The sequence below is a fragment of the Falco peregrinus genome, chromosome 3 (assembly GCF_023634155.1).
Source record: "Falco peregrinus isolate bFalPer1 chromosome 3, bFalPer1.pri, whole genome shotgun sequence".
Lineage (NCBI taxonomy): Eukaryota > Metazoa > Chordata > Aves > Falconiformes > Falconidae > Falco > Falco peregrinus.
Window position 1 is genome coordinate 11,866,408 of NC_073723.1, and position 24,531 is coordinate 11,890,938.

The window sequence follows — 24,531 nt, forward strand, 5'->3', positions numbered from 1 at the left end:
CTTGTCCCTCTGTGGAGTGCAATGCTAGCTCCCTCCAACCCTGCGTCGTGAGTTCTTGTGGCTGGAAATGAGCTTCTTCCACCTTCTCCTTTCTACTTACCTGCAATCGAGGGGAGGAGGCAGTATCCCTGTTACCTTCTCTTCCCCCCAAGTGGAGCTGCAGTCTGAAAAAAAGGTTGCTCAGTTTTTTGTGTCACCAGGGAAAATGAGGATAGTTGTGATAATGTGAATCGAAGTTATCTGCAATACTGTTTCAGGATGTGCTGCTGAAGTGATCCTGCTAGCATTTCGGCGGGGGCTAGCTACGTGGAAGGTTTCACATATTCAGGTGTGAGATTACTTGTAGTAACACTACAGTAGGTATTAGAAGGTTCTTAGACAGATTGTTGAAAGAAGAGGTTTTACAACTGTGTCGGACTATTAAGATGCAAGACTAAATTAATCTTAAACAGGTTCTCTCAGGTATTTTCATCCTAATCTTTTATCCCCTGATGAAACTTAGTATCGTTCAAGAATAAATGCTTGAATACTAAACACAGTTATCTGAAGAAATCATGTTAGAGAAGCCATCCTCAAAACATGATTTACTGCTTTTTAGTAGAGAGGTGGATTTATATGCCCAGCCTGCCAATAAACTGTCAAATAGCAAAAAAACTTGTAAGGCGTGGATGAAAAGTCTGTATGGAGGAGTGAAAGTACAGTGGAAAAATAAAAAAAAAGGAGGAGAGAGAGAGAAAAATAAGGATGGGGTCTCAGTCCATGTAAGTTACTTGGTCATTGCTGATGAGGGTTTCAGCATCTGCAGCTGGTCTGCGTGCAGCCTCAGCAGACACCGAGGCGTGTGTGCGGTTGTTTTCATGCCGTTGTGATGCACAGTGGTGACATCGGTGTGGGCTGTCTTGACATGGGGCTGGTAAGGAGGGACAGCTGTCCCTGCAGTTGGTACCTCACAGCACATTTCTTCATGGTACGTCTGTGGCTATCAGGCAGCCTGATTGATTTTCTTCAGGAGAAGCCTGCTGACCTGTCACAGCTGGGGAAAATGAGGCCAGGCTGGGGTTTAGTCTGCAGGAACGGGAGGCTTTAGTGAGGATGACCTCAGATGAGATGGCAACAGATTACTCACCGGTGGAGAAGGAGGGCCCATGAGAAGTGCCAGCTGGGTCCGTGCTGCGGCTCCCACCTTGTTAGTGCGCGAGACCCTGCCAGATCGGTTTCAAAACCTTAAATCCCTCTTTTCCTAAATGCTCTTAATTGTCTGTCTCACATGGATGGTCCTTCGGTTGCTGTTCAGGAGCTAACAGCCAGTGAGACTTGCTATGCATTTCAATGGCCTCCCTGAATAATGCTTTAAAGCGCTTCAGCTGAAAAGTCAGGCAGTCACAGAGAACACTCTAAATGTGCACTTACAAAACTTAAATGATGTTCAAGGCTGTGTCTTTAACAGTTCATTCCTATTCCATGAAGTTATAACCAATGTCTAAGAAATAGCAGTGTCATTTTGAGGAGGTAACATTCCTCTGGGCTTACATGACGGCAGAGGCGGACGAATTCTGTCTTCCTTGAGAGGAAATTCCGTATACCTTGAGAAAGGAGGGTTCATAAAGAGACTGTTGTGTGCTTACTCAGGGATAGCTTTTAGTCCATACAAACCAAACAAAAAGAAAATTACTCTGAAATGCAAGGGTATGGTGAGAATGACTAATAAAAAGTAGATTAAGTAGTTCCAGGACTGTGAGTACATTGATCATTGTTGATGAGAGCATGAAATCGCAGCAAGCCAGTCAGAATCATTTGAGCATCTTTTCTCCAACAGCAAGGCTGGTTCCAGCTCTTACCTTTCCGATACATAGTCAAGCGGGACCTGAAGTATGACTACAGCATCTTTGTAGATGGATGTAACTCAGCAGTGTCTTGACCAAGCTGAAATCTATGAACACTAGTGCAAATGGTCGGTGTGGTAATGTGCTGCTTCATAGCCTTTAAATGGGCTGCTGTCTTTAAAATATCCTTGTGATGCCCTTGCTTGTAAAGTAAGCTGGGTGGCAGGCTGAATATAAATCCCAAAGCATTTTCACATTAGTTTATTGAGTCTCCTCCTTTCACTGTTCTGGTACAGTGGAAGAACTCTAAAATTACAGTGGTCCTTCTATGCAGTATTATTTTTAGCTCAGGCAACTCTAACCTGTGGCACGAGAGTGGCTAATTCTGAAGTCTGTCTCTTATCTGAAATACCTAGGTCTGGAAGATGAGCGATGCAGGTCATACGCAGTAGTTGGAGTTTAAGAGAAGATCAGATAATCGTGCAAACACTTGCTGTTGGTAAATGCAGTACTTTCACGTTCAGACCTGTAGAGACTGTGTAAAAGAGCCAGCATATCATTACTGAGTTTGCAGTGAAATCTGGCCTGGACTTTGCAGCAGAATTTTTTGAGGCACAAGTGTTGCAATATACCCATGCTCTTTCTCTAGCAAGTTACCACCAGCAGTGCTCATAATTTTTAAAGACTTTTTGTGGGGGTTTGTGGTGGGTGTGTGGATAAAGGCCAGGAGAACTTTGGATGTGTAAAATGCTGTTATTTCAGGTTTCCTTGACTTGGCAGTGCCATACAGTAGAAATGCCAAATAAACTTTTTAGCTGTGGCATGTTCTTTGGTTTTATTCTTCTATAGTCTTAGGGTGTACATTTGTGGACACAAATACTCTGGGACGGTAAGGGAGTGTCTTCAAAAACAAAGCAGGCATCAAAAAAAAAAAAAAACCCAAAACAAAACACCAAAACCGTTTGGACCTGAACCTCTTCCAGTTAGAGCTAGCTGTGTGCTGGAAAAGACAGTGGTGGTTTCCTTCCTTGGAATAAATGTGCTCTTAGGTCAGTGGGACCTTATGTTCCAGGTCCTTCGGCAGGATGCGCACAGGTTTTAGTGCTCCTTGCGCTGGAAGTGCAGCAATTCTGAGGTTGAAACTCTTGTATAAACTCATCCCATCAAAGCTTACGGTGCAAGCGACTGAAGAACTGATGGCTGAAAAAGCAGGGGGTGAAATGGTTTGTTGGAGGTAGGAAGGTGACCAGTGTGGCACTGGATTTGACAGGAGGGTTGCCCTAGCCCTGCCCGTCCTCGGTTTCCAGCACATTTTCTTATTGTGGGTGCAGGCGTTTCATTTCTTTCAGGTTACTGTCCGTCTTGAATCCTCAGCACGAGTATAGGTTGCCGAGCAGTACATATGGATAAGAATCGCTGAGCGTAATGTGGTTTAAAAAAACCAAACAATGGGCATGCAGAAATATTCATATCAGTTCAGCTAGATTATATGTTAGAAGTTAATTTGTTTTACGCTTTGCAGATTTATCTGGGAGGAAAGCCTGGCATTGGTTTTGAATCGTGGAGCTGGTGACTTGAGATCAGAAGACACTGGGGTCTGTTTCAGAAAGATCTGGCTTAGTAAGCCCCCTTATTTCGGAAGAAGTATCAGTACATGTCTAGATGTAAAAACAAGTTCAAAACCCACTATAAAGCAGGAGAAGACTGACTTCTTTGTAATTTCTGTTTTTCTCCAAAGTAAAATTGCCAAGACTTCATTTTAGGAGTAAAAAAGCAGATATAAAAAAAAAAAAAAACCAAACAAAAACCCAAAACTAAGACATTGAGAAAAGTTACTGGCTTTTAAATAAAAAAATACTTTTTCACATTCTCTTAACCTGTTTTTCATCTTTTCTTGCTCTGTACCTGTCTTCCACAAAACACTCTTGTAAACCAGGAAAAGGAACGCTTTTAACACACAGTAGCAAGGCTGGCATAGTCCTTATCAAGTTCTCACAGAGAAATCTAGAGACAAGGGACTGGGGTTATTTTTTTTTTTTTTTTTTCCTCAATCTCCCTGTGAAGTTCTTCCTGCCTACGTAAAATCTGTGAGGCTGCTGTAATCTGTCATTATTGTGCCTGTACTCTTCTGAGGCAGCCAGCAGTTCAGGGGGAGAAGGAATTCCCCAGGGGGAAGTCAGGTATCCTCCGCGTTTGAACGGAGCAAATGATGTGCAGAACAAAAAAAATGTTGTGCTGTGTGCGTGTGTTATTTGGATACTTGGGGTCTCCACTAAGGATGCTCTCCAGGGAAAAGGGATGGTGTTTTTTGAGCCTTAGTCAGACTGTAATCTAAGGAACTATTTTATCATGAAAATTATGCGTAGGTGTTAGATGTCTGTCCTAATGGCTGCTTCTTGGGATTGCAGGCAGAAGCTTTGCCCTTTAGGAGGCTCACAACAGATAGAGCAGCATTTAGCAGCTTAAGGAGCCACAGTCTCTGCCAGCAGAGACTCGATGTTGCATGAAAGCCTTGGTCGGTGCTGTCTGGCGCAAATTCAGGGAAGAGTTTTGGATTCAGGAAGTGGTAAATGACAAGTTGTGCTATGAAGGAGCACACCACAAAAACCACCTTTATCAAGTAAACCAGACCTGACTTATAGCTCTGAATTTCACATTGATGTTGCTCAGCACCATAACGTGGCTGTGACCCATGTGAGTGTAGCCGTTGTTTGGCAATTTTGCACGTTGGAGTGGTTTAGTGCTGTCATTCCTTGGTAAAAGTGAAATATCTATTGAAAATTGAGTTGTTTTGGAGTTGATTGCATCTCTCAGACAATTTTGGAAGGTATCAGTTGACTTCTGTTGCCTTCTCTTTTATAAATTTGATCTTATTTCGCAGGAGCCTTACTTTTAGCGATTAATGCAGGTTTTTCCTTTGGAAGACATACTGTTTTAAAATCAGTTGTGGGTCTGTTGTCTATCTGAAGTTTTCCTACAGAATACAATTGCTTCACAAGTGTTCATTTGTGAAACAAGTCCAGTTTTTACAGCAACACTGGTGAAGATACAGCAGACCCCAGAGATGAGTCGTGTCCTCTGTTGCTTCGGTATAAATCTGAAAGTTAGCTTGCTTACCACGGGAAGCCTAAAGGAGCACCAGTAAAGACGAAAGGCTGAGTATCATCTGCGTAGGTAACCCATTGCACGGGGTTTTATACTATTGCAAGTTTAACTCCTTCGTGCTGCACTGAGCATCGTTCAAGTGGAGGTGGTCATCATTCTCCATTTCAGAAGTGTCTGCCGTTTAATAGTGGGGTATATACAGGACTTGCACTCCGGTTCAATAAATGCACATAAAGTCGATTTGTTTATGTATGAGGAGGCCTGCCAACTGGAAGTTATGCTTAAGGTTGTCCCTGCCTGTAGATGTTTATACGACTGAGGCTGAAATCCACTTCAACCACAGAGCAGAACTACCCGAGGTGCAGCGTATCGCCAAGTTGTAACGTGGATATGCTGGATGCTGTGGTGTGCACAGGACTGCATGTGTTACCTCTTCTGGGTTTTTCATTAGATGCAGGAAACCCTGGATGCATTTTAGGGCTCCAGCTCCCTCTCTGGCTGGCTGCAGCTCTCCTCCTTGCTGAGGGGTGAAGAGTTGCTGTGATGGCTCAAGTCAAAGACCCCCAGGTGACGGGAGCTATCTTCTCGTACTCCATGTTGATAAGTGTAAGAGATGAGTCCAGCCCATCTCTACCACTACCCCCGGTTTACTCAAAGCAGCCAGACTTGTTGCAGACGTAATTCCAGTGATACACCAGGACAGTATTTGACCCTCCAATTTAATAGCCTCATGTGTCTGTGAGTAATTAAAAATAACCAGTAATGTAAAGTGAAGGAGCAGGCTTATGTAATTAAAATTGCGATGGTCTTTATGTTACCCTGCTTTGATACCGTGTTAACAACTCTTGCAGCGTTTCATGCTTTTCTTTAAAAATGTAGGTATCTGAAGTAGGTGACTGTGTGACAGTCCATCCTCCCCACCCCAGAGCAGGGCTGTTTCTAACTTCTGTAGTTGCAGGAAAAAGGTCAGGAAAACGTTGTTGCTTCCTCTGCGACTCAAATCAGGGATAAAAAAGAGAAAGTGGGTTCTTTTAAAAGTAACATGAGCTTTCAAGCCAGCTGTGTGGCTGACTTCTCACTTTTTAAGTGACTGAGGGTGGCAATGAAAAGGTGAGGTGGTGCAGCAGCCAGCTGGCTCTCAAAGCAGAAGGTGCTCCCTTGCAGAGGGAGAGGCTGCCTGGTGGGAGTCACCTGTCACATCACCAAAATTTTGCCTGCTTTGCTGTGTCCCCGTTCCCCTCCATGCGTTTGCCTCCCCACCTGAACACACCAAAAATAGTTTTGTGTGCAAGTCTTGTAAAGAGCATCACCTTCTGAGTGGTGAATGGGTGGGGTAAAAGGACTGAACGCAGGTGTAGTGGCAAAGAAAGAAGATACATTGACTTGCGTCCGCTTGTGGCACACATCAGCCTTGGGTTACATGAGTCGAAAAGTGAGTATGTTTTTCCTCGGGATTTGTGTGTGCATCTGTGTTCATTCCCTCCCTTTGCTGTAGGGCATCCCCAGCCGCCTGCCCCGAAGCAGGCAGGCAGGCAGGCGTGTGGGCCGACGTTCAAAGGGTGGCTTTGCAGGGCTAGCTCCCTAACACCTGCCTGCCGCGGGGCGGGCGCCTTGGGAAGGCACTGGTGGCAACACCAGTCGTGACAGCATCGATACCTCGATTGTAAGCGTTTGTACTGTGTGGTCGCAGAAACACCAAAGATTTTGCTGGTGGTGTATTTTACTGGCGGTGGCAAAATCCAAATGAAACACACTGTTGAGAAAGAGGAGCCTGTTTGCATCATTTGCAGAGGCGTTTTTCCCCTCCGGAACGTTAATTTTTTATACGTGTGGGTATGGAAATAAAATGTTAAATCACATTTGTAACAGGGCCATTAATGTAACCACAGCCAGAGTGGTGCCGAGCTGGTGTAGTTCCTGGGTCTCCCTGGGACACAGAGCACCCGTCTCAAAGGGAAGGCAGAAGCATCTGCTGGTGGTGGCAGATTTTCTCCGCAGCCCCCACCGGGATCAGGTCCTGCCCACACACAGTGCTACCTACCCCAGCCCGGACAGGGCTCACCAGGGTGACCAGACACTGTTTAAAATGCAAATTTTTTTTTCATTTTTGTTCAGTGCTACTGCCTGTGGAGGAAGGGCCATGATGTGGTGGTTTTCCATATGAGTTTTAGCCTCTGTCCTAAAGGAGGGGGTTGGAAAGGCTTTTGCTGTTGAGGGAACAGTGGGTGCTGAGGAGACGTCTGCCCGTGCGGCTCCACAGCAGTTGGGTACAGAAGGGCTGCTGCATCTACGGAGGAGCCTCTCACCTCTGCTCCAGAAGAGAAATTAATGAAAGGAAGAATAGCAACATTTTGGTGTAGACGTTTTGTTTTAAAGGAGGGGGAGGTAGAAGCTAATCTATCGGTATTTTTGAAGCTACCTAATTTATAGCTCTGAGGTATCACCACTAGCACACAGTGCTGTGTTTTATAGATAAAGGTGCTGATGGAAGAATTTAAACTGGCTATTTTAAATGAAGTTTTGAGCCTGTGCTTTCCTGAAAGTATTTTTGATAAGTTAAAATTTGGGGGAGTCATTTATGTGCTAAGTCGGACAAGAGGCATGATTAAAGCCAGTTAATAAATACCAAGGGAGTTCTCTGATGTAGTTGCTCAGGGCTTGATCTTGCTGTCATTTCTATCAGCTGAAGATCTTCAGATCTTATATAAACCATCAACTGTATCTGTGAGATCCCATCTTCTGAACTTCTTGCAAAATACTAAGCACTGTTCTCTCCAGCCCTGCAAATGACTGTGCAGGAGAGTCAGCTGGTGGCTTAAAGTGGACGTTTAGGCTGATGAATTAAATGGTGTGTTTACATGTGGTGGTGTTTCGGTATCGGGGTTGGCAGCATTTTGCAAGGCAGCAATTAGCACTATCCTGAGTAGCTTTGCATGGCTGTGGCTGGTTTGCCTCGAAGTGTGGTGAAAGCACAGGTGAGTCAGGGGATTCTGAGATGGGATGAGAGGATTCCCAAAGCTCTGAAGGGCAGGAACATACTCATCAGTATTCACAGGTTTTCATGACTGCGTATCTGTAGGGTTATGTGTTTTCTAAATGAAAAATGATGCTGAAGGAACTGCATGCAAATTAAACGGGAACTTATTTCAGATAAGCAGAGTATTTTTGTTTACAGCTGGAAATATTTCTGCTGTTCAGAACAGCAGCAAATAGAAACTCTTTGAAATATCACTTATTTCAGGTTTGAGGTACCACTGGTAATCTTCCATCCCTGTCCATAGTAGATGCATCATCACTACAGTAAAAATTAAATCTTTTCTGCCTTTCTGGTTTTGTTTTGTTTTTTTTTTTTCCTGAAACCACTGTATTTGTGTATCTTCAACATTTGGGGTCACCTACAGGGACTGAAAATTGAATTGCTAGAGAAAAACATTAGTGGGGCGTATAGCTGTTGACCTGTTAGCTGCCTGTTCTGCTTTCTGTCATTTCTTCCTGTACAGCAATGGAGAGAGAGTGCTGATTGGATTACATGGCTGTAAATGTTGTGTCTATGGAAATGATGTTGTGTAATTACCTTTTTATATCCATCCTGTACATTTTTATATGCTCAGAACTGCTAATGGCCTTTGAGGCATTGTGTAGCCAGTTTTTAGCCTTTGTGCATTTCAGATTCATATAATTTGCCCTTTGTATATTTCCCCTGACATCTCTAACTGTTGCTATTAAAATCCTTGTTTTGCACCTGCACGTTTTAGATGCCAGACCAGTTTGATCAGACAGTGGTGCTTAACCAGCTGCGCTATTCTGGGATGTTGGAGACGGTCAGGATTCGGAGGGCTGGTTTCCCAGTCCGGAGGCCCTTTCAAGACTTTTATAAAAGGTAAACACACTGACTTGTGCATTCAGATGAATCACAGGTACCAAATCCGTGTTCCCATGTTGAGGAATAAAGTGAAAATCTAATAACAACAACAAGAAAAATCATACGACAAAACCAGAATGTGTCTCTTCAATAAAGTAATAAATACTTTTTGGTTGCCAGGTATAAAGTCCTCATGAGAAACTTAACGCTGCCTGAAGATTTAAATGAGAAATGTGCCGTCCTGCTTCGTCTGTATGACAACACAAGCACTGAATGGCAGCTTGGAAAAAATAAGGTAAAATAATCTGACTGTGCTTTTTGTGGGGCTGGTGCTTATACAAAGATGAGGGGACAGCTTTAGATTTAGACTCCACAGCTGCAGAAATGTAGTTGTAACGGTGATTACTTCTGGCCTTAAAAGAAGCTGTGCATGCCTATTGGTGCTCTTGAAAACCTTATAGCAACAATTAATGATTGGGCTGAGAAATTTGCTGTCTGAGGCACTTAGACTAGACACTGGCTGGTGATTTCACTCATGGAGAAAGAGTCCACTTGGATTTTCTGCCACTGCCCGTAAGTGATAGTGCTGGTAAGGATCAGAACTGAAAAAGCGGTAGCTGGATTTTGTCATTTTTAGAAGTCTCGAGCATGTGAGGTAGCACTTTGTTCTTTAGGGAGCTCCACTCACGCTAGTAAACCCAGCTGCATGATACCCACTCAGGGGCTGAAATCGGGGAGAGGAATTCTAGCCGGTGTTCATGTGGCAGAGTTAACCCTTGATATGTGTCCTAACAGACAACCTAAACTTTGCCCACAACTTCTTTTTCTTCCAAAAAAAATTTAAATTATTGTAATTAAAATAATGGAATTTTAATTTGAAAAATAAAACAATCCAGGTGGTTTTGCATGCTTCTTTTGCAAATTTGATTTTGGACAACAGCTGTGTGCAGAGCTTCTCTCCTTGTGAATTTGTGCTCTTGGGCTTAACAAATGATGTCAAGGCATTGTGTGCTCAGGAGAAGATTCCCCTGCAGGATCTGAGGTTTCCTAAATAATAAAAACACCTGGTGCAAAGACTGGAGAGTGGATTGCAAACATCAGGCCAGCACCATCAAGGATCATCCCCCCCAGCCTCTGCAGATGGCTTTCTCTTCTTTTTTTTCTCTGGGTAACTCCGGTTAGTCCTCCCAGGGCTTCTGTAGTGGAGAGAGAATGAAAAACAGATCCAGAAGTAAAGTTTGATGAATTATGTGTACACTTGCGGTTTTCCTGTCAATTGTTGCCATTCTGAAAAAAATTACTATCATATTATTATTACCATGAAATAGCAAAAATACTTTGTAAAATCTGATTGATTTCTGTGTGAAACACCCATTTCTCCTCATCCTCTTCTCCCCACAACTGCATAGTTTTGAAGGGTTTCCTCCATTCCTCTGTAAGCTTCAGGAGCCTCAGAGATGCTATTGGGGAAGTTGATTTAATCATTTTACAGTTATTGTGAGGATACAATCTGAAATGTTCTGATGGCAGCTGAGGTCATCTTTCATCCCGTTTGCGTAGACCATGGCTTACAAGTAACATAGCGATAACGTTTGGCCGCAGAGCTGGGCTGTGCTTCCCATTATACTTTCAGATATAGCACATTAACAGTATTTATGCACAGACCCCAGACAGTGCTCTGGCATCTTTGGGACATATATTTATCAGAACCTGAAACTGCTTTAACCAGCTGCTCATCAAGACGTCGCCAGGAGCCAGGGCTCTGTGGTAACTTCCCTCACTGGGGGCTGGGCTCAGCTCCCCCGGGAGCTGCTGGTGCGTTTTTAAGAGTCTTCATAAACAGCTTGTTGTAGAAGAGAGCAAGGGGGCGTTGGTGTCAGACTGAACACGGGATGGGGCACAGTCCTGCCCGTCTTATTTAAAAGGGGTAATAACACCACTGAAATGATTAAACCTCAGTGTGATTTATTATTTTTTTTTCCTTGTCTTTTATATCTCAAACTGCGGTGCACCCGCTCAGGAAAAGGCATTAGCCTGGGCTTGGCACGTCTTTAACATCCGTTTTTGTTCAGGAGGTAGCTGAGTGCCTTTCTGAAGCAGAATTTTGTTGTGTTTTTAAAGCCTATGTGCGTAGAGCAAAGAAAGGTTGCCCACTGAGTGACAGAAAAGTCTTTTTCCATGAGTAAATACAAATCCTTTATACAGAAGGAGCTGCCCAGTGCAACTCTGATACTGGAACTTTGAGACTTTCTGTGGGACTCCCTATGTTCCTTACTTTTGGGTAAGTTGTGGTAAAATGTAGTCCCTTCCTAGCTACATTCAAAACTCAAAACTGTGCCTCTCCTCGGGAGAGCTGCTGCTTTGGCTTTGATGATGGTAGCCTTTTTCCACCACCACCTTAAACACGAAAAGGGAAAACTACCTTTTTTCTACTTGAACACCCCCAAAAGTCCTTTTTTTTTTTTTCCCCTCCCCCCACCCCAGCAACTAAAACCCCAAAACTCTTCAAGGAGGCATTCCTGCTTTTAGATGTCTTCAAGCCCCGCTCCCTTAGCAGAGCCCACCCTGCCCGTGCACTTTCCTCACTGCCACGTTGCGGTGTGCAGCCCGGCTCGCATCCCGGATAATCAAGGTGTTACTGAGCCGGGTATTTCCAGCTGCTCCTGTCTTAGGCAGCAGCGTGCCAGGCTGTCGCCTCCTGTAGCTGATACCAGCAGACTTAGCCTGCAGAAAGGGAAAATTGAGGAGACCTGGAAAAAGTGCTGGCAGCAGGTAGCTGGTCGCTTTGTGGGTGTGCAGGAAGGAGCAGACGTCAAGGGAGTCGGAAGAGGGCGGCTGCATCCTCCGCGCCTCTGCTTGGCTGGGGAAGTGGTTTCATTCATTTAAGGCAAAATAAGCTGGGTTAGCTCAATATATGTCAATGCCATGTCCGGACAAACATCTGGGTCAGTGCTCGGATGAGAGGCGGGGGGTGGTGTGTGGGCAGGCTGTAGGCAGGTGGGCAGCTCCGGTGGGATGTCTGGCCCCAGCAGCTGTCTCCCTGTGTAACAGCAGGACAACACGGTCAGGTCAGCCCCAATGTGAAATGGTCTGTTTGTCTCTGGGTTCAAAGCTGAGGCGTGCTGCTCGGACTGGCACCGGCAGCACCCGGGCTGGCCTTTAGATACGGTGTTCTCCGCCAGTTGTTAAGCTGGAGGTTTTCTTGTGTAGGTGTTTCTCCGGGAGTCCTTGGAACACAAGTTGGAGAAACAGCGAGAGGTGGAAGTCACCAAGGCAGCAATGATTATCCGAGCGCACATCTTGGGTTATGCAGCCCGGTAAGTGACTAGATGAGCAATATTAATAGTCAAGCTTTGGAACAAATGGATGCAGTGTCATGGAGTTAAATCCTTCTGGCACTATTCTTAACTTTTCCTAGGGACCAGGTGTGCAAATCCTGTAAGGGGCTTTTGAAAATATCAGCTGGTATCTTTGCCAGACCCATGAATAAAACAAAATAGAGTTTGAATTTTTTTAATATAATGAACAGAACAGCATGGTATTTTGGAGGTCAGCCAGTATCCATAATATTGGATCCGTGGTAGGAACTCTAGCTGAATGGCACCTAGTGAGGCTGCCCCAAGTTACCAGCTGAGATTCAGATTTATCTTTGCTTCGTCACGGCAAGAAAAGAGAAGGCAAATAAAACTATTCAGTTTGGTTGTTAAAGAACCATCACATTAGGTAACTGATTCATGCTTCACTTGTTTACCTGGCTTCATACATTATGTACTAGGTGGAGTTGCTCATCCCATCTGTTTATTTCTCTGCTTTTTCTACAATTAGTTGAGGACAGTTTAAGGAACCTTTTTTTGCATATGAGTTAATTTCTCTTCATGTATATTAGTCCTGGTGTTATATTCTGACCAGTATGTTACTTAAAAACTACACTCCTTTTTTAATGACAGAGCTATCCTGCTTTTCATGATCTTTCTTTTCAGAGATGTGAGGTGACTATCTACATACATTCTTTCTCTGCATGCGTGCACGTCCTTTTAGCATCTCCTTGTCAGGGTCATAAGAACATGTAAGACGGGTAATGTGCATTTCCTTAATGAAGACACAGACAGTGCTGTCATAGAAATGAGAGAATCCCTTTCTTCTCAAAGGGAGGAGAGTTTGAACAAGAATGGGGAAACCATCACAGAGCTGGAAGTAATAAATTGTTTTACTGCCGTGGACTCATTGCAGGTCACCATGGTGAGACCTCTTGCAGCTGCTCATTAGTTCCTTGTTTCCTTAGAAATTTGCGTTTTTCTTTTTTTCCCAGAAAGCGGTATAGAAAGGTTCTCTACTGTGTGGTTGTGATACAGAAGAACTACAGAGCGTTCAGCGGTAGGAAGAAGTTCCTGTGCCTGAAGAAAGCAGCCATAATCCTTCAGAAGCAGTGGCGAGGCCAGCTTGCTCGACATGTTTACAGGGAGCGACGAGAGGAGAAGCGGAGACAAGAGGAAGAAAGAAGAAGGGAGGAGGAAGAAAGGTGCAGTGTGCTGTCTTACCTCACTCCTCCGTCTGTACAATACTAGGTTTTGGTCTGAATACCCTTTGTTTCAGGCTATTCTTGATGCAGTCATTTTGGAAACCTTTGCTGCTTTTGCTGCAAGATGAATGCAGCTATCATGGTAGTTTCGTATTCACAAACATATCCTTGGTGACCTTACTTTTGGCTGTCTTTTCCATGTGGCAGATGATGTCTGTAAGTTGAGCTATTGCCTTAGCAAATGTATGCGATGAGCTTGTGCTGAGCGTGATTTACTAGCTTCTTTTCTTCCCTCACTTTTAGGGAAAGACAAAGGCAAGAAGCAGAGCGTCTCGCCCAGCAGGTAAATTATGTTCTTAATACTTTCAGCCATCCTGTTTATTTGAGTATCTAAACCCAACCATTAAAAAAAATAAAAGGCATCTGTGGCATTTAAACTAAACTTATTACAGGAGCTGGCAGATAAAGCCAAAGGAAACTTGATACAGTTGTTTGCATGGAAATTTCTTTCACCTCCTCATGCTTCATTTAGTTTCTGGTAAAGACTGAACTTTCTGCGCATACTTGAGCTTTGCAGTATCTGTAAGCAAATGTAATCACGCTTTCATTTTTCTTTTTCTTTCTCGTGTCGGGATAAGGGTCCTTTTAAATTAACAGCGTGGTGGGAGTATGGTGCTTTAGAAATAAATACATTTTGAAAAGGAAACTTGCATTGAGGGGCTTTATTTTATTATGATTTATTTTGAATGCAGGCTGAAGAAGAGAGAAAGAAACAGGAACTGGCTGCCATTCAGAAAGCCCAGAAGGAGGCAGAGCTGAAGCAAGAGGTGGAGAAGCAGAAAGAAAGCAGGCAGGTGGAAGAAATCCTGCGTCTGGAAAAAGAAATTGAAGACCTGCAGCGCGTGAAGAAGCAGCAGGAGCTATCCTTGACAGAGGCATCGTTACAGAGGCTGCAGCAGCTTCGAGACGAGGAACTCCGGCGGCTCGAGGATGAAGCATGTCGAGCAGCCCAGGAGTTCCTGGAATCTCTGAACTTTGATGAGATAGATGAATGCGTCCGAAACATTGAGAGGTCCCTCTCTGTGGGCAACGGGTATCCTGCTGAGCTGACTGAACAGACTGGAAATGCCTGCAGTGAAAAGCCCAATTTTAACTTCAGCCAACCATATCCTGAGGAGGAGGTAGATGAGGGCTTTGAAGCTGATGATGATGCATTTAAGGATTCGCCCAACCCAAGTGAGCATGGCCATTCTGATCAAAGGACCAGTGGCATCAGGACAAGCGATGATTCCTCAGAAGAGGATCCGTATATGAATGATACTGTGGTGCCAACAATTCCTGCTGCTAGCAACGCCATGCTTATACCTCCTACCCATGACACAGTCAGTCTCCACAACTCTTCAAGTGGTGAATCCACATACTGCATGCCAGAAAATGTATCGTGTAGACCTCCAAATTCTGCGGAACCTATTTCTCCTGATGGAGACTATGATTACGACCAAGATGATTATGAAGATGGTGCTATTACTTCTGGTAGCAGCGTTACCTTTTCCAATTCACACAGTAGCCAGTGGTCACCAGACTACCGATGCTCAGTGGGGACGTACAACAGCTCTGGAGCATACCGATTTAGCTCCGAAGGAGCTCAGTCTTCTGTAAGTATCGTTGGTTTTATTATCGATTCAGTTGATGCGTGCTTTCCGGTTATTCTTTTTACCCCACAGTTTCTGTTCTTAACAAATGTCTGCGCTGTGTAGTTTGACTTGCTCAGAATGCATATGGGCACGGTTACCCTTTGCTGTCCAGCTGCCGCCGGGGTGAGGGCGTTACAGTTCGAGGCAGCTCGGATGCTGCTTGCAGTCCTAGGCTTACGCAAGGACATGCCTCTGTTTTAATGCAGAAGTGCACGTTACTTGGTGAGGAGCTCATTGCATGGCCTTGGATGCAATTCATAAGCAAAATTCTCCTCTGTGTCTGTCTGTTTGGAGTCAGGATATCAGGTAGCGTGGTGGGGAATTGATTTCAGAATGAACAGATTCAGTTATGCATGCAAGTTGCAGCCGTATGGAGGAATAAGCTGCTTGCAGAAGTCCCTGAAATGCCCATGTGTATTTCGAGATTACTTGGAGAGTAGATTTTGCTTGATGGCAAATGTTAAAATTATTGAGGCAGGCACTCAGGAGCATTTTTTCAGTAATTTTTACTGAGTGTACTGTGGGCTTTACTCCTATAAATATTTTTTGAGCATTATAATTTCCTCTACCACTCACAGAATACTTCTGTGAGAGCGTCTGATTGGGAAGGTGAAAAAGTATTTCAGTAACACTGATTTATTTAGAAGGAAAATGTGAACACTAAAGTATCTATTACAGTTGAGGCAGTGAAAAACAGTCAAAGAGCCTTCATGACCATGAGGATGAGTTGACCGTACTTACCTAAGAGGAAAACGCTTTTAGCTGTCTGTTGAGGACGCCTTCCCGTTGCACGGTGCTGGAAGTGTGTCACATACAGAACAGATATTCCGGTTATTCGGGGTGAGGGTAGAGGAAAGCTATTACCGCAGCTTGTGGGATATGTTTCTTTTTCAAGACTTTTCTAAACTGTTACCCACAGCACTTCCGTGGTGGAGGGATGTGGTGCGAGGCAGCACGCCCTGGCCATGCTCTCGCAAAGGGCTAACTTTCCTGAGCAGCTACAAATCTGTTTTCATGTGTTACGTGGCATAAGGGCCAGTGTGTAATCAAACGGTTCAAGCTGCAACTTACTGCAATGTCCTCCTTCCTTAGTTAGCTGGACGAAAAACGACGAGGAATCACCTTCCGATACATCATAAAATGATTTAGCTAAAGACCTGTAAATCAAGTTTATATAAACTATTTCCTGAGAGATCATTTCACTTTTATTTCCTTTATTCTGTAGTTTGAAGACAGTGAAGAAGATTTTGACTCCAGGTTTGATACAGATGACGAGCTTTCCTACCGGAGGGATTCAGTCTATAGCTGTGTCAGCCTGCCCTACTTTCACAGCTTTCTCTACATGAAAGGTACTGGGTGAATCCGAATCTGCTAAATATACAAAATAGCCAGAAATGTGTGTTATACCTCGCACTCCGGTTCCTGTAGAGTTAAGCTATTTTCTTATTTTTCAAAAGGTGATGGAAAAGTAATTGAGAGCAGCTCAAATTACGTTACTTGCACTGGCTTACACCCAGCAGTGTTTTTCCCCTCTGCAAAGGAACACCAGCGTTTTGGGCTGCCTCTGTTTCATTTTACATCTCCGCTGGCTCGTGAACAATGGGGTATCCAGTATAAGTATAGCAAAATAACTCACCAAGTCAAATTTTTGAAATTTTGAGGAGAGCCGATTCCTGCCCCCAAAACCTTGTAGCATAAGCAGCATTCTACATTGCAGGCCAGTTTTACTGACCTCAGTCAACTTTGATTTTGGATCTGACGGACACAGAGAAGGGTATGTGCAGCAAAAGGGTGTGAGAGACTGAAAGAAACTACACAGGAGTTCTCTTGTTAAGATTCTTGGCTTTATCTTCATAGAATCATAGGATCATTGAGGTTGGAAAAGACCTTTAAGATCATCAACTCCAACCATTAACCCCGCACTGCCAAGTCCATCACTAACCGTGTCCCTAAGTGACACACCTACACATTTTTTAAACACTGTGAGGGATGGTGATTCCATCATCTCCCTGAACAGCCTGTTGATGATCAATCATCTTCATCACCTTCCGATAACTGGTAGTAAATTACAATGTAGATGAATCCTTATATGGTACCCATCACTCTAGCATAACCTATTTTCCTGGAGTAGGAACAGTGACGAATGTGCACACAGCTATTTTTGTGTGAAAAATAATGCAGTCGTCATCACTAGCATGCCTTTTACTTTCTGACATCATTAGCAGTAAGTTTTTGTGGAATGACAGGAGTATGTATATTGGTTTGGTTAAGATTTTTTTTTGACTGTGATGTAACTACAGTGCAAGATGTGTTGTTTACTGTATAGCCACACTTCGGTATGACTGAGTATGTTTCCTACTCAAAGTGTAGCTTTTTCAGGTTTTGTGGGTTTGTGTTGAACATCGTTACCTCCTAATAAGCTAGAGAGAGTTAAAGAGTTTAATGCTAACCTTCTTCTATGTAACTGAAAACAGCATTGAAGTTGATTCTTATGTGCAGCAAGACTTTCTAATAATTTATTTTTTATTATATATATGTTAGGTATAAGTACATATATATGTTACACATATTTTTAATACAGAGATCTGTTATGCTTTAAGGGTCGTTAGATTGCCAACGATATTGGTGGCCTTAAGGATATGCAAAAATGAGATCTTTGGTTTCGTGGCTTACAGCAGAGACTCAGGTTAACTGCAGCATTGTTGGTCAGCATCTTCCAGCGTTGGTTTGGTCACAGCTTCTGATTTATAATGTAATTATTTGTCTTAACTACATTAAACCCACATCTGTCTCTCTTGCCAGGTGGCTTAATAAACACATGGAAGCGACGCTGGTGCGTCCTGAAAGATGAGACCTTCCTGTGGTTTCGTTCCAAGCAGGAAGCACTTAAGCAGGGTTGGCTTCACAAAAAGGGGGGTGGATCATCTACGCTTTCCAGAAGGAACTGGAAGAAACGATGGTTTGTTCTCAGACAGTCCAGGTTGATGTACTTTGAAAATGACAGTGAAGAAAAGCTGAAGGGTGCCATTGATGTCCGAACAGCCAAGTAGGTTTATGTTTTTTTATATGTTGGCCATAGTTCCTCCTAAATACTTCTTGGGGCTTAATCTGGGAAGATGTTGAGTGCCCTGCCTTCAAATTGTGTGAATGCAAGCATGAGAATGTGTGTGATGAAGTTACTGAAAGCAAGTGTTGTCCTCAGTTGGCTCTCCTTTAAGTCTGCAGAGTGCTCCAGAGCTAACCAGCGCCAAATACTTCAGAAAACTGCTGCTGTAATGAACCCATGTATGCATTCTCCCAGAGGCCCTACTTAGTCTGTAATGATTCCCAGGGCAATCTGGGGCATGTTGCCAAGTCCATAGCTGCAGGCAAACCCTGAATGAAAAGGGTGGAATTAATAGGTCCTGAATATCTTTAAGTTAGCGTGGGTCACAGCTGTATCTTCTGTGTGCATTTACAGGGGTTTTTTATGTTTGAAATAATTGCGATAGAAAAGCCTTAAAAATGTTTATCTTCATTTAAAAAAAATAGAATTACTAAACCTGACTTAATAACTTCTGTCTTGCTAACTAAAGTTCCTTACCCCTTAAAATTCTGTGCTTCCTGAAGCATGGATCAAAAAAGTTCTCTGAGGGGTGGTGGTTTTCCTTTTAAACCATCAATGTGCTTTGTGAACTTCATGGATTATCTAACAAAATTAAAAATTAAAGTGTGCCAGTATTGATAGTGTAAAATTTATATTTTCTGTATAAAAGTGTACCTAAGCTTTCTTCCAAGGTAAAGAAAAATAGAAATGGCTGTAGCACTTGATTCCGCTCTCCTCCTTGTAATCCACAATATCCATTTTATTTTGTTAATTTAACAGAGTAAATCGAAAGCTTAGATTAATCTTCTCTTTTCTGAAGTCCTGGCTTGAGCCTGATTTCAAGCAGGACAAAGTAAACAGTTCAAGTGAGCATCCTGACTTGCTCTTCTAAAACCAGTGGGCTGTGGGTTGTCGAGTAAATCTCTGAACAGAGACTGAAGTTCCTACCCCGAATTTTTTGTTGAAGCGGAATTTGACTCTGCCTTACATACCATAGCATGTATTTAGCATATTTTTCTAATACGTTTAAACCTTCTTTTTCTGTTGTCACCACATTTCTTCATTGACTGTGCCCTATAGAAGTACTTTGCTGAACGTACCTTTAAAATTGTCAGGTAAAGGTTGTTGAACCTAACTTGAATTGTAGGTTCAATCAATTACTTTTCCTGTATAAATGTATAAAATAGATAAAAGAAAGGGTACTTGTACTTAAAGAGCTGTATGTCTTTTGAGAAATAAGCAGTAGCTTTTCTTGGTAACTCACTGTGTGCATTCCTAAAATCGTGCAACTTAGCTATTTCACCAGTTCTTATTAGGGACCCTGTTCAAATTAAATTAAATAAAGGCTGATTAACTTAAAACACAGAATAGGGAGGTATTGTGTGGGACATTGTTATTGGGAGGGAAGGAAACCAAATTAAAGAAACGGTACAGAATTACAGGTTTTTGTTTCAATAGCAGATAAATTGTTGTCATGAGTCTGATAAGCAGAGCTTGCATATATTGCTTATAGGATAGACGTTTATGAAAACAGTATAGCTGATAAGGAAGTATAGCTGGTTAAGGACATAATGAGCTTCAGACAAATATTAAACAGCAAAAAGGAAATTAGTTGATTTCTTAAGCTTCAGGAAAACCTGATGGAATACTCAAATTACTCCTTAAAAATCTTGTACTTCGTGGTTTGTGATTAATATATCAGTACTTAGATATCCAAACTACAAATTGGAAAGATGTAATTTTTCAGCAGATGAGTGCTCAGCTTTTTCTGGAAGTCATGGTTGGAATTGTCTCTATGCTGACTCACAACCACACAGAATTACTAATCCAGGTTTGTTTGCTTTTTGGTTTTAATCTTCAAGAGCTTTCTTTTTACCACTCCAGAAATTACTTGGGTATGCAGCCAGTTCAGAGGTATATCCATTTCTCAACTCTGTTATCTTTGCCTCTCTTGAGGTTTGATAGTGCTGCTTCTTTAGTTCTTGTTAAAACAATAACAGAACAGTCAACTTGGTATAGTGATATTCATACTTGTTTGAATATTTGTACTGTATAGGCAGGAAACACAAGTTTGGTGAATTAATACTGTCTGATAAATCACTGTCTGATAAATCTTCTGAGTCTTGCAAATGAACGTGATTAAGGTTGACTGCTGTTGTGAGCCGCTCAACATTACAGAATTTTCAAAATGTTGACAGTCTCTAATGCTCAGTCTTGGTGTTTCCTTCTTTTCAGAGAGATCGTTGATAATACAGGCAAAGAAAATGGTATTGATCTAATAATGGGTGATAGGACCTACCACTTAATTGCTGAGTCTCCTGAGGATGCAAGGTATGAAAATCATCACGCCTTTTTTTTCTTTTCCTTTTTTTTTTTTTTTTGTAACCTCTATGCCGTTCTGACTTGTGCTTCTCATTAATTTGTTTGCTCGCTGTCAGAAAATATTCAAGCTGTGCTAAACATGTTGTATGTTAATACTTTTTTGAAAAGACTTCTGAGAAGAAAATTTTGAGGCAGAGCATTACTGGCAAGACTCAAAGACTGCCAATGAAAATTTGCCTAGAATGTGGCTGTTACCCTTTTATTACTAGCAACTTTATGAAATACAGTATGTCTGTAGAGTGGCAGTGATCAGCCATTGATGCTTGTCTTGTTCATTACCCTGCTGTGTTTAGCTGCATAGATTAAATCAATATTTAAGACCCTGTAATCTGTCTGAAATAAAGTACTGTTCTTCACGGTTGGAATCTGTGTGCCTAAGCACAGCCTGAATTTTTTTCAGATAAAAGTTGTAAATTTTTTTTCAGATAAAAGTTGGATTTTAGGGTGAAAGCATGTTCATGAATAAGAAGAGCATGCAAGAGAGTGTTTTCTTTTCTGCTGATTTAAAAAGGGTCTTGCTTTTGTTGCTAAATTATCCCTGTCAAGCTGTATGGGGAGGCTGGTAGGTGAGGAGCAAGCCTGACTTGTCAGATCAGTTGTAGTGCATCTTTTAAAAAAAATAAAATAAAAAAAAATCCCCACACTGCAGTTCATGCGAGATAATAATATGCTTGCCCATAAAAATCAAGCATTTAAATAAAGTGAACTTAGTAATCAAAGCTTATTACCCACTGTCTTGCTGCCCCAAGGCCAGAATACAGGATGCCTGTGTCAACACCACTTGAGCTACTTTGCTCTGAAGCCTTGAAAGTTGCTTCGTATTCTGTTCTTTTTAAAGGTATAATACCCTCCTATATCACAGGACACTGAGTATAAATTTAGCAATGCTTACAACGCAGAATCATTCTTCATTTTTTAAGCATCCTTAAAATTACCCTTGAAACAAGTTACGAGCTTTCCAGCAGTTACTGTTAAGATTCTTGTGTGATGTGACTATATTTTAAAATGAAGGCTTAGCTAAAGTCCCTTCTGTTAGATTTGCATACATGCCCTGCGGACAATAAGAAATTGTCAGCATAAAGACTTGTCTGTTGTCATGCATCTCTCTCGGTTTTTGTCTTCAGCGTTGAGGAGGAGACACTATATGCTATTGTTGTGTATAGTACACGTAACATACCATCCAGATTAAATTACTTTCTACCAGTGTATTTCATGGGGTTTTTTCTCAGTCACCCCGGCAGACTTTAATGAGGGAGATGTGTAAGGATTTGCAGATAGGCTTAAGTCAAAGCCTCGGTAAAGTTTGGCATCGCTAAAAATGAAGTGCAGAATTACTGGGCTGTGTTGGTTGTGGATCTGGTCTTGAAAAAATTATTTTGTATACGGGCTAGATCATGATCTGAGGTTGCTTTTTATTCAAATGAAGGGAAAAAAGAAGAGAAACCCGACAGCTTCTGCCCCCCCACCCCCCCCCCCAAAAAAAAAAAAAAAAAAGGGGGGGGTGGTGGTGAGAAAAAGAGGAATTACTGTTTTGGTCACAGAACTGTATTTGAGGAAAGAAGAAATGCTTCAGTGGGCAGCCGTTGCAGAGGGTTTATTCCTTTCAAACCCCTCGTCTGTCTTTTTTCCCTCTTCCTGGGTTCTGGGACTCAGCTGAAAGACAAAGGAGGTCCCGACATGGAAGAAGGCAAAAGGAGAGTAAAATCTGCCTTTGTCTTTTGCAAAGTGCCGTGGTTAATTTCTTTTTCATTGTTCACACAAAGATTGCATGAAATGAAAACTCAGAATTGTCCTTTAAAATCTAATAATAAATTATTACTAATTGTGCATACAGTGCTGTGAAGTCTTTTTTCATTTTTAAATAGAAGATTGACATTTAAATACATTTACAATTTCTGAGCCCGAAAAGGAAAGCTGAATTTAATTTTTGAGAATCTTTTGGCAAATGAGTTTTAGTTTTCTTCAGCTGAAGGTTCCTTCTCTCTAGATGACCCCCCCCTTGTTCTGAGGGGTTTTCAGTGACCTTGTCTTACGTCCAGCAGCGTAAGCATTACACAGAACCCCTCCATGGGTATCTCTGAGTCTTAACAAAAGAATGAGAACCAAGTATGTTCTCATCTTCTTTATTGTCAGGCACTCTTAAATCTGTTTTTCTTCATGCCTTGCCTTGTTTGTAATGAAAGCATAAGCTGTTAGAAAGGATTTAGGATACGGCGGTGATGGTACTGTTTGACAGGCTGCACAGATTTTCTCAAGCTGTCGCTGGCAGTTGGGTTTCCAGGTTGCTGCATTCTGGGCAGCAGTTGGCTTCTGGATGCTGGAGGTCAGGAGACATCAAACCAGTGTCCTGGGCATATAAGCAATTGCATTAAAGATAGCTTTATATTTAAATCCAGTAGTTTTGCATTTGTTTCTTCAGCCTGGTGGTGGTGGAGGAGACTGCAGAAAAGCGAGGAGGCCGTTTGAGAGGCTGGGCTTTCGAGCCCTTTGAAAACTTGGCCCCAGGTGGTTCTCCTTAGAATGGCAAATTCCTATCTCAAAGAACTGGCATTCAGGAACCTGCCGAACAGGCCAGGCTCTGCCCTCAGATTTCAGTGGGATTGCTTGGGGCAGTTGAGCTTTATGGTATCCAGCTGCCGGAAGGGTAGAGATTGCCCAGAGGCAGGAGGTGTGGTTGAAATCCTTCTGCAACAGCTGCTCAGCACTAGGGGCCGAAGTGCTGGAGACCTCCCTGGCACCTTTCCTGCTGTGGGTACAGGCAAGGCCGCCGGAGCCGCAGGGATTGGGCCCTGCTTCAGCTTCACTGGCCCTTCCAGCAGCTGGGTTTTCCAGTGCTCCATAGGGAACAAAAACTGTAGAGGTATTCGCGTGGGGGTTTATTCTTTCTCCCCTCTCAGTTGTGCTTCTTGGGCTTGATGGGCTTGGGCAGCCTTTGCAGAAGTGTCGCTGTAAGAAACTGTTACGCTATCCGTGCAGCAGAATTTCAGATTATTCTGAAGGTTGGGCTTCCCATTAAAGGCCTTGTGCGTAGCCAGTAATGTATTTTTTTCCAGATGAGATGTGTGGAATGTGTTACAAATCCTCTCTCTAAGCCCTCAGATGTTTCAGTGTGCTTACTGCCAGTTTTTTCAGAGATGCCACTTTGTGTACAAGGTGTTTGTCTTCAGGCAGAAGGGCGGCATGAGCTCGGGTGGGGAGGTCTGGAGGGGCTCGCTTGTACCCAGTGTCACTTGAACTGACATAAAGCCCTACCGCTTTTATGCATGTTGACAAAAAGAATCTTAAGCAATTTCAAAAACCTGCAGAACCTGCTAGATCTCTGCAGAACAAAGCTGACTGAAGGCATGTGCAGAAGCAACATTTTACTTACACTGCTGCCTTTCTCTCCACAGCCAGTGGTTTAGCGTACTGAGTCAAGTCCATGCGTCCACAGAGCAAGAGATCCGAGAGATGCATGATGAGCAGGCAAATCCACAGAATGCTGTGGTAAGTGTAAACCCAAAGAACTTTTCAAAGTAAATGTTTTTAGAAAACAGGGGCACTGTGGTGGTCACGGCTTCTGAGACTCACAACCTAGATGTCCTTAAACACAGTGGTAGCTGTGACACTGGCTAGAGGCTCCATGTCCTTGGTCCTGAAGCTGTACAAGAAGAGAGTGTGACTTCCGATTCCTGGCCCATCATTCAGCTTGATGAAAAATCAGTGTTGGTTTTTTTTTGGGGGGGGGGGGGGGGGGGATTCTGGTCCAGTTCCCTATCACACCACGGTGTATGCTTGAGTTTGAAATTTTGCAAAGATACAGTTAATGAGGAAATTAAAAACCCAAGAGTTGAAAATCTGAGATTTCTTTGATCCTGCATTTATCATTCTGTACAACCTACTCTGGGAATAAATGGGATACATTTGGAAATTAGTATCAAGCAAAGGGAAATCAAAACTTCCGCTTAATGGCTTCAGGTGTTTGTTCTGAGAGGGTGCCATTTATATTGGGATGGCACTTTTGGGTGAAAAATTCAAGCAGGTTTGGAAACTTAGAAAAAAAGTGCAGTTCTGAGGTGCCT

The 24,531-nt window shown here is 42.8% G+C and overlaps 1 protein-coding gene across 1 annotated transcript in view; it reads left to right on the plus strand.

The window, feature by feature from the left end:
• Window positions 1-24,531, plus strand: part of MYO10 (myosin X) — a 167,580-nt gene that overhangs the window by 126,035 nt on the left and 17,014 nt on the right. The window contains exons 20-29 of the mRNA XM_055799113.1: window positions 8,684-8,808; window positions 8,971-9,085; window positions 12,001-12,107; window positions 13,100-13,309; window positions 13,613-13,652; window positions 14,062-14,964; window positions 16,229-16,352; window positions 17,806-18,049; window positions 20,324-20,419; window positions 23,863-23,956. Coding sequence (XP_055655088.1) covers window positions 8,684-8,808; window positions 8,971-9,085; window positions 12,001-12,107; window positions 13,100-13,309; window positions 13,613-13,652; window positions 14,062-14,964; window positions 16,229-16,352; window positions 17,806-18,049; window positions 20,324-20,419; window positions 23,863-23,956 — 2,058 coding nt within the window. The remainder of the gene's footprint in view (window positions 1-8,683; window positions 8,809-8,970; window positions 9,086-12,000; window positions 12,108-13,099; window positions 13,310-13,612; window positions 13,653-14,061; window positions 14,965-16,228; window positions 16,353-17,805; window positions 18,050-20,323; window positions 20,420-23,862; window positions 23,957-24,531) is intronic.